General features: G+C 42.3%; 1 protein-coding gene across 1 annotated transcript in view; it reads left to right on the plus strand.

Annotated features, from left to right (window-relative positions):
* Nucleotides 1-4,978, plus strand: part of lg10h15orf39 (linkage group 10 C15orf39 homolog) — a 42,710-nt gene extending 37,732 nt beyond the window's left edge. Inside the window, exon 4 of the mRNA XM_061969464.2 lies at nucleotides 4,835-4,978. Within this exon, the coding sequence (XP_061825448.2) occupies nucleotides 4,835-4,840 (6 nt within the window). The 3' untranslated portion in view covers nucleotides 4,841-4,978. The remainder of the gene's footprint in view (nucleotides 1-4,834) is intronic.
* Nucleotides 4,979-10,446: the final 5,468 nt, after the last annotated feature.

A 10,446-nucleotide genomic window follows, 5' to 3' on the forward strand; every position in this document is an offset into this window, starting at 1 on the left:
TGGAAATCACTGAGAGCGGCCCATTCTTTCACAAATGTTTGTAGAAACAGTCTCCATGCCTAAGTGCTTGATTGGATACACCGGGCCAAGTGATTAGGACACCCAATTCTGATCATTTGGATGGGTGGCCAAATACTTTTGGCAATATAGTGTATATTGGTCATACACTCCAGCATACGAATACACACAAGTGTACATAATCACACTCACACAACTAAACACCCACATCACATAAAACCCAGCACACCACTAATGCTTCATCTAATTTGACCATAGCAACGTAAAAGATGAATATAGTTCACTCATTTCTTTTTCCACTTCAGCAAATATTTATTTATACACACAAGTGTACACAATCACTCATACAACAAAACACCCACGTCACGTATTGACACCATAACAATGTAAAAGGTTAATATAGTTTGTACTTACTCTTCTTTCTCTTCTCAGCCAATTATTCATTAGTGATGGTAACATTGATAAGACAATTGTTATTCTATTGTATCATTATAGTTTCAGTTGTAGTGCAATAATGTCCATTGTGTTATTACTCTCTTCACTAATTTGTTTTTTGTTTATGACTACTGGTGCCATATTTGTATATATTATATTTGCTGATGTAGTTATGATGTTGTTTTTGTTTTGTTGTTGTCTCTCTCTGCCTTATCATCCTCTTGTCCCCACAATTTCCTCCTCTCTCTTCTTTCTATTCTTTCCTGCTTCGGTCCAGCTGCGCCAAACATTAAATAAATCTATTCAATCAAATCAAATACAAATAAGCCAACACTTCTCTTTTCTAAAGTAAATCTGTACATCAGACATCAACAGTGGCTGGACAGGACAGATTAAAAGAAAATGTAACCAAGGGTGGGCGGCTCGATACAAATATCGACAGCAACGATATTAAGTATAGTGTATATACAAACCCCGTTTCCATATGAGTTGGGAAATTGTGTTAGATGTAAATATAAACGGAATACAATGATTTGCAAATCCTTTTCAACCCATATTCAGTTGAATATGCTACAAAGACAACATATTTGATGTTCAAACTCATAAACTTTATAATTAACTTAGAATTTCATGGCTGCAACACGTGGCAAAGTAGTTAGGAAAGGGCATGTTCACCACTGTGTTACATGGCCTTTCCTTTTAACAACACTCAGTAAAGGTTTGGGAACTGAGGAGACACATTTTTGAAGCTTCTCTGGTGGAATTCTGTCCCATTCTTGCTTGATGTACAGCTTAAGTTGTTCAACAGTCCGGGGGTCTCCGTTGTGCTATTTTAGGCTTCATAATGCGCCACACATTTTCAATGTCTGGACTACAGGCAGGCCAGTCTAGTACCCGCACTCTTTTACTATGAAGCCACGTTGATGTAACACGTGTCTTGGCATTGTCTTGCTGAAATAAGCAGGGGCGTCCATGGTAGCGTTGCTTGGATGGCAACATATGTTGCTCCAAAACCTGTATGTACCTTTCAGCATTAATGGTGCCTTCACAGATGTGTAAGTTACCCATGTCTTGGGCACTAATACACCCCCATACCATCACACATGCTGGCTTTTACACTTTGCGCCTATAACAATCCGGATGGTTCTTTTCCTCTTTGGTCCGGAGGACACGACGTCCACAGTTTCCAAAAACAATTTGAAATGTGGACTCGTCAGACCACAGAACACTTTTCCACTTTGTATCAGTCCATCTTAGATGAGCTCAGGCCCAGCGAAGCCGACGGCGTTTCTGGGTGTTGTTGATAAACGGTTTTCGCCTTGCATAGGAGAGTTTTAACTTGCATTTACAGATGTAGCGACCAACTGGAAAACTGTTATTTTTTGCAAATATTAGCTCATTTGGAATTTGATGTCTGCAACATGATTCAAAAAAGCTGGCACAAATGGCAAAAAAGACTGATAAAGTTGAGGAATGCTCATCAAAGACTTATTTGGAACATCCCACAGGTGAACAGGCTAATTGGGAACAGGTGGGTGCCATGATTGGGTATAAAAGTAAATTCCATGAAATGCTCAGTCATTCACAAACAAGGACGGGGGCGAGGGTCACCACTTTGTCAACAAATGCCTGAGCAAATTGTTTAAGAACAACATTTCTCAACCAGCTATTGCAAGGAATTTAGGGATTTCACCATCTACGCTCCGTTATATCATCAAAAGTGTCAGAGAATCTGGACAAATCACTGCACGTAAGCTGCTAAGCCTGTGACCTTCGATCCCTCAGGCGGTACTGCATCAAAAAGCGACACCAGTGTGTAAAGGATATCACCACATGGGCTCAGGAACACTTCAGAAAACCACTGTCAGTAACAACTGACAGTGGTTTTCTGAGTGTTGTTTCTGGGTGTTGTTGATAAACGGTTTTCGCCTTGCATAGTAGAGTTTTAACTTGCACTTACAAATGTAGCGACCAACTGGCACAAATGGCAAACAAGACTGAGAAAGTTGAGGAATGCTCATCAAAGACTCAGAAAACCACTGTCAGTAACAACTGACAGTGGTTTTCTGAAGTGTTCCTGAGCCCATGTGGTGATATCCTTCACACACTGGTGTCGCTTTTTGATGCAGTACCGCCTGAGGGATCGAAGGTCACGGGCTTAGCTGCTTACGTGCAGTGATTTGTCCAGATTCTCTGACACTTTTGATGATATAACGGACCGTAGATGGTGAAATCCCTAAATTCCTTGCAATAGCTGGTTGAGAAATGTTGTTCTTAAACAATTTGCTCAGGCATTTGTTGACAAAGTGGTGACCCTCGCCCCCGTCCTTGTTTGTGAATGACTGAGCATTTCATGGAAGCTGCTTTTATACCCAATCATGGCACCCACCTGTTCCCAATTAGCAGTGTTACAAAGTAACGCGTTACTGTAACGCCGTTAGTTTCGGCGGTAACTAGTAATCTAACGCGTTATTTTTTTTAATTCAGTAATTTAGTTACCGTTACTACATGATGCGTTACTGCGTTATTTTACGTTACTTTTGATGTAGTATCGGCTAGAAACAGAAGCGCTGCGGTGTCGTTCTTCTGAATCTTCCTCTGTCACAAGCCGGAGAGAAGAAAAGAGGCGCGGTCTATGTGTGTGTGGGTGCGGTTTGATATATGAAACAAACAAAAAAAAGTTGTTGTCACGTTCAGTCCACACACAGCGTGGTCATGGCGAGCGGAGTAACGGAGGAGCTTGAACGCCCCGCGCCATTGAATCGGTGTGTTTACAAGTGCAGACTCGGTTGTGCAAAACGAGGGTTTTAAACACATGCTGAACGTGCTTGAGCCACGTTACGACATCCCGTCGCGCACCCACTTCAGCAATAAGATTGTGCCAGATCTTTATGAGCAGGAGAAGAAAAAAGTTGTGGATGAACTATCCCGAGCATCATCTGTTGCGCTCATGACAGACGGGTGGACGTCCAGCGGAACTATAAGCGCTCACTTCATCACAGCAGACTGGGAGATGAGAAGACACGCCCCCTCTACGAGAGTCACCTTGCGCAGGTACTGACACAAGCAGTGGAGGACTGGAAGATAAAGATATCCCAGTCACACGTGATAATGCCAAAAATCAAATAATTACAGAGAATGAGGCAGGACTGGGACCACAGATAGGTGCTTTGCACATGTCGTGAATTTGGCATCACAGAAGGGAATCTCAGTCAATAGGATGGAGCGCCTCTTTGGGAGGATCAGGAAGGTTTCCTACTTCCACCCAAGCACAACAGCTGCTCATGTGCTTAAGACAAAGCAAGAAATGCTAAAGCTGCCTGCTCATACATGATGTCCCAACGAGGTGGAACTCCACTTATGATATGTTGGAGCAGCAGGCAGCTATATACTCTGCATTGACCCACAACACCCTGAAGACAAATGTCACCCTGTCTGATGATGATGTGAGAGTGGCAGATGAGGTCCTCCAGGTGCTTAAACCCCTCAAAAGTGTTCCATCTCTACTGAGCACTGAAACTTCACCATCTGTGTCAATGATCCTGCCACTGAAAACAAGGATTCTACAATCCATGGCTCCAAGTGTGGAAGACAGCAGCATCACTCCAGATGTCAGCCTTTATGTTTCAAGGAAGATGATGTTTCTTCTTATGTTGCACTTTAACTTGTTTTTTATTCATGGTCATTGGTCCAAGTTTAAAGAAAGGAGGAATGCCTTTTTATGTTGCACTGTTTTTCATTCATTATGTTAAAAGGAAAATAAAAATGTATGTCAAGTTGATCAACAGATTGTATTATTGTCCAGTGCAATAACAGTACTGAAATGAAGGCAAAAAGGGCATTAATGGGAGCTTTAAAAAAAAAAGAAGAAAAAAAGAAGTAACTAAATAGTTACTTTTCACAGTAACGCATTACTTTTTGGTGTAAGTAACTGAGTTAGTAACTGAGTTACTTTTGAAATAAAGTAACTAGTAACTGTAACTAGTTACTTGTTTTCAGTAACTAACCCAACACTGCCAATTAGCCTGTTCACCTGTGGGATGTTCCAAATAAGTCTTTGATGAGCATTCCTCAACTTTCTCACTCTTTTTTGCCACTTGTGCCAGCTTTTTTGAATCATGTTGCAGACATCAAATTCCAAATGAGCTAATATTTGCAAAAAATAACAGTTTTGTCCAGTTTGAACGTTAAATATCTTGTCTTTGCAGTCTATTCAATTGAATATACGTTGAAAAGGATTTGCAAATCATTGTATTCTCTTTTTACTTGAATGTTTACACAACTTCATTGCTTTTGGGTTTTACCGATTTGGGGATAATGTGGGAAAATGAAGACATTAAGTCCAGTTTTCTCTGATCTCCTGTACTTGCTTGTGTTCCAGGAGTAGACTTGGAGGCGTTTGAAACCTGCAACATCAGCAGCTCTTCTCTCACATCACATGAAGTCACACCAGGACGGCCCAAAAAGCCAAAAAGCCGAGTGAAGAGCAGCTCTCGGCGTACATTTCTGGACAACAGTTGGTCTGATGATGACGACTCGCTGAAGAGCAAAGAATTGAGCAAGAAAAACCACGACGGAGAAGCTTTGTCCGACTCGTGGACGTGTCCTTTAACCTCGGAGGACGAATTAGAAGACTGTTCTTTAAAAAGCACTTTTCAAGCTGCGGCCCTCAAGCCTTCAGGGATGGTCCTCAAGCTGAGGAGGATGCTGAGTCACGGCCGGAAGAGAAAAAAGGCGCGCTACCAAGCCGTCTCCCTTCCGGATCCCAGACAGACCCAAGAGGACCGAGAGCAGCCCGTCATGCGGCAGAGAACGGGAAGCTCAGTCGTCTCACGTCCTCCAAGAAAAGCCAAGAAAACATCTCCGCTGAAGATCAAACGCAGTCCCTACTTGTCCGCCCCTCGCAGGAAGCCGTGGGCCCTGCGGACTAAAAGGGCCGTGAGGTTGTCCTACCCGGACCTGGTGGGGAAGAAGATACGCCACCTGTACGAGGAGGACGACAAGAGGGAGGTGTGGTACCGAGGGCAGGTGGTGTGTGTGCACGAGGCCCACAGCAACCCCCTCAACACCATCTTTGAGGTGCATTATGACAGCGAGCCTGGATGGAAGTACTACCTGGAGCTGCTCACGGACTACAAGAAGGGATGGCTCACAGTAGAAGAAGACACATGACCACTATCATCTATCTCTATTCTTCTACCTTTCATTAGAGCAGGACCTTTTTCTTTGCAAGTGCCTCCATTTTTACTACTCAGACTTGTATGGGAGCCTCTTTGGTTGTGTGTGCGTGCCTAATGTTGTGTCCATACTAATATTCATCCCAGTGCTTTAAATCAGCACTGGGATGTGAGATGTGGATACTTTGTATTGATAGCTTTTAGATTTAGTAGAACTTAAGTATATTACATTTTGTAAAATTGTTTTAATAAAGGTTTTGTACTTTTTTTCATGTTTCCTGATGGTGTTAAACGTCAAAAGGAGGTACGGTCCTGGAAGCAAGTTTAGAAACCCTGACGCAGAGCAGGGATCATCATCATCATCGGCGAGTATGACGATCCTCCTGGTAGGGGTGTATCCCTTTATGGAGGATGCCTGTGCGTGACTTTGTTTAACGTGGGGAGACTGGTGCACAGACAGTCACCACACCATCCTTGACAGGGTGAGGGTCCAGTGGCATGGAGTCCAAGGCGACTGGGGACCCTTTTCTGCTGCAGCCTTCTTCCGCCATCGCAGCCATTGTGGTAGTTCTTACATCTACCGTCTTCCGCCTGCTCCGCCGTTGAGGTCTTCACCAACGTTCCCTCTAAGGTGCGCGCCTGTGCAATTGTGCACTGCTCAAGCGTCCTCCATGCACGAAATCAAATTAAAATTGAAGCTGCAAGCAGCATTGGTCGGGCCCGCGTATTTGGCAGGTGCTAGTCCTAAGTGTCCCAATACTTTTGTTCAGTTTTAGTCCTAAATGTCCCAATACTTTTGTCAAGTTGTAGTCCTAAGTGTCCCAATACTTTTGTCCAGTGGTAGTCCTAAGTGTCCCAATACTTTTGTCCAGTGGTAGTCCTAAGTGTCCCAATACTTTTGTCCAGTTTTAGTCCTAAATGTCCCAATACTTTTGTCAAGTTGTAGTCCTAAGTGTCCCAATACTTTTGTCAAGTGGTAGTCCTAAGTGTCCCAATACTTTTGTCCAGTTGTATTCCTAAGTGTCCCAATACTTTAGTCCAGTGTAAGCGTCCCAATACTTAAGGCCAGTGTAAGTGTCCCAATACTTTTGTCAAGTGGTAGTCCTAAGTGTCCTAATACTTTTGTCTACGTTTAGTCCGAAGTGTCCCAATACTTTTGTCCAGTTCTAGTCCTAAGTGTCCCAATACTTTTGTCAAGTTGTAGTCCTAAGTGTCCCAATACTTTTGTCTAGTGGTAGTCGGAAGTGTCCCAATACTTTTGTCAAGTGGTAGTCCTAAGTGTCCCAAAACTTTTGTCCAGTTGTATTCCTAAGTGTCCCAATACTTTAGTCCAGTGTAAGCGTCCCAATACTTAAGGCCAGTGTAAGTGTCCCAATACTTTTGTCAAGTGGTAGTCCTAAGTGTCCTAATACTTTTGTCTACGTTTAGTCCTAAGTGTCCTAATACTTTTGTCTACGTTTAGTCCGAAGTGTCCCAATACTTTTGTCTACTTTTAGTCCGAAGTGTCCCAATACTTTTGTCAAGTTGTAGTCCTAAGTGTCCCAATACTTTTGTCTAGTGGTAGTCGGAAGTGTCCCAAAACTTTAGTCCTAAGTGTCCCAATACTTTTGTCCAGTTTTCGTCCTAAGTGTCCCAATACTTTTGTCAAGTGTTAGTCCCAAGTTTCCCAATACTTATGTCAAGTTTTAGTCCTAAGTGTCCCAATACTTTTGTCAAGTGTTAATCTTAAGTGGCCCAAATACTTTTGTCCAGTTTTAGTCCAAAGTGTCCCAAAACTTTTGTCCAGTTGTAGTCCTAAGTGTCCCAATACTTTTGTCTACTTTTAGTCCGAAGTGTCCCAATACTTTTGTCCAGTTTTTGTCGTAAGCGTCCCAATACTTTTGTCCAGTGGTAGTTCTTAGTGTCCCAATACAATTGTCAAGTTTTAGTCCCAAGTGGCCCAATACTTTTGTCAAGTTTTAGTTCTAAGTGTCCCAATACTTTTGTGCAGTTATAGTCCTAAGTGTCCCAAAATTTTGTCCAGTTTTAGTCCTAAGTGTCCCAATACTTTTGTCAAGTAGTAGTCCTAAGTGTCCCAATACTTTTGTCCAGTGTAAGTGTCCCAATACTTTTGTCAAGTTGTAGTCCCAAGTGTCCCAATACTTTTGTCCAGTTTTCGGCCTAAGTGTCCCAATACTTTTGTAAAGTGGTAGTCATAAGTGTCCCAATACTTTTGTCTACTTTTAGTCCGAAGTGTCCCAATACTTTTGTCCAGTTTTCGGCCTAAGTGTCCCAATACTTTTGTCAAGTTGTAGTCCCAAGTGTCCCAATACTTTTGTCCAGTTTTCGGCCTAAGTGTCCCAATACTTTTGTAAAGTGGTAGTCATAAGTGTCCCAATACTTTTGTCCAGTTTTCGGCCTAAGTGTCCCAATACTTTTGTAAAGTGGTAGTCATAAGTGTCCCAATACTTTTGTCTACTTTTAGTCCGAAGTGTCCCAATACTTTTGTCCAGTTTTCGGCCTAAGTGTCCCAATACTTTGTCAAGTTGTAGTCCCAAGTGTCCCAATACTTTTGTCCAGTTTTCGGCCTAAGTGTCCCAATACTTTTGTAAAGTGGTAGTCATAAGTGTCCCAATACTTTTGTCCAGTGGTAGTCCGAAGTGTCCCAATACTTTTGTCTACTTTTAGTCCGAAGTGTCCCAATACTTTTGTTCAGTGGTAGTCCTTAGTGTCCGAATACTTTTGTCCAGTGGTAGTCATAAGTGTCCCAATACTTTTGTCCAGTTGCCCAATACTTATGTCCAGTGGTAGCCGTAAGTGTCCCAATACTTTTGTCAAGTTGTAGTCCCAAGTGTCCCAATACTTTTGTCCAGTTTTCGGCCTAAGTGTCCCAATACTTTTGTAAAGTGGTAGTCATAAGTGTCCCAATACTTTTGTCCAGTTTTCGGCCTAAGTGTCCCAATACTTTTGTAAAGTGGTAGTCATAAGTGTCCCAATACTTTTGTCTACTTTTAGTCCGAAGTGTCCCAATACTTTTGTCCAGTTTTCGGCCTAAGTGTCCCAATACTTTTGTCAAGTTGTAGTCCCAAGTGTCCCAATACCTTTGTCCAGTTTTCGGCCTAAGTGTCCCAATACTTTTGTAAAGTGGTAGTCATAAGTGTCCCAATACTTTTGTCTACTTTTAGTCCGAAGTGTCCCAATACTTTTGTCCAGTTTTCGGCCTAAGTGTCCCAATACTTTTGTAAAGTGGTAGTCATAAGTGTCCCAATACTTTTGTCTACTTTTAGTCCGAAGTGTCCCAATACTTTTGTCCAGTTTTCGGCCTAAGTGTCCCAATACTTTTGTCAAGTTGTAGTCCCAAGTGTCCCAATACTTTTGTCCAGTTTTCGGCCTAAGTGTCCCAATACTTTTGTAAAGTGGTAGTCATAAGTGTCCCAATACTTTTGTCTACTTTTAGTCCGAAGTGTCCCAATACTTTTGTCCAGTTTTCGGCCTAAGTGTCCCAATACTTTTGTCAAGTTGTAGTCCCAAGTGTCCAAATACTTTTGTCCAGTTTTCGGCCTAAGTGTCCCAATACTTTTGTAAAGTGGTAGTCATAAGTGTCCCAATACCTTTGTCCAGTTTTCGGCCTAAGTGTCCCAATACTTTTGTAAAGTGGTAGTCATAAGTGTCCCAATACTTTTGTCTACTTTTAGTCCGAAGTGTCCCAATACTTTTGTCCAGTTTTCGGCCTAAGTGTCCCAATACTTTTGTCAAGTTGTAGTCCCAAGTGTCCCAATACTTTTGTCCAGTTTTCGGCCTAAGTGTCCCAATACTTTTGTAAAGTGGTAGTCATAAGTGTCCCAATACTTTTGTCCAGTTTTCGGCCTAAGTGTCCCAATACTTTTGTAAAGTGGTAGTCATAAGTGTCCCAATACTTTTGTCTACTTTTAGTCCGAAGTGTCCCAATACTTTTGTCCAGTTTTCGGCCTAAGTGTCCCAATACTTTGTCAAGTTGTAGTCCCAAGTGTCCCAATACTTTTGTCCAGTTTTCGGCCTAAGTGTCCCAATACTTTTGTAAAGTGGTAGTCATAAGTGTCCCAATACTTTTGTCCAGTGGTAGTCCGAAGTGTCCCAATACTTTTGTCTACTTTTAGTCCGAAGTGTCCCAATACTTTTGTTCAGTGGTAGTCCTTAGTGTCCGAATACTTTTGTCCAGTGGTAGTCATAAGTGTCCCAATACTTTTGTCCAGTGTAAGTGTCCCAATACTTTTGTCCAGTTGCCCAATACTTATGTCCAGTGGTAGCCGTAAGTGTCCCAAGTGTCCCAATACTTTTGTCCAGTTTTCGGCCTAAGTGTCCCAATACTTTTGTAAAGTGGTAGTCATAAGTGTCCCAATACTTTTGTCTACTTTTAGTCCTAAGTGTCCCAATACTTTTGTCAAGTTGTAGTCCCAAGTGTCCCAATACTTTTGTCCAGTTTTCGGCCTAAGTGTCCCAATACTTTTGTAAAGTGGTAGTCATAAGTGTCCCAATACTTTTGTCCAGTGGTAGTCCGAAGTGTCCCAATACTTTTGTCTACTTTTAGTCCGAAGTGTCCCAATACTTTTGTTCAGTGGTAGTCCTTAGTGTCCGAATACTTTTGTCCAGTGGTAGTCATAAGTGTCCCAATACTTTTGTCCAGTGTAAGTGTCCCAATACTTTTGTCCAGTTGCCCAATACTTATGTCCAGTGGTAGCCGTAAGTGTCCCAATACTTTTGTCAAGTTGTAGTCCCAAGTGTCCCAATACTTTTGTCCAGTTTTCGGCCTAAGTGTCCCAATACTTTTGTAAAGTGGTAGTCCGAAGTGTCCCAATAC

Source organism: Nerophis lumbriciformis, linkage group LG10, assembly GCF_033978685.3.
Source record: "Nerophis lumbriciformis linkage group LG10, RoL_Nlum_v2.1, whole genome shotgun sequence".
Lineage (NCBI taxonomy): Eukaryota > Metazoa > Chordata > Actinopteri > Syngnathiformes > Syngnathidae > Nerophis > Nerophis lumbriciformis.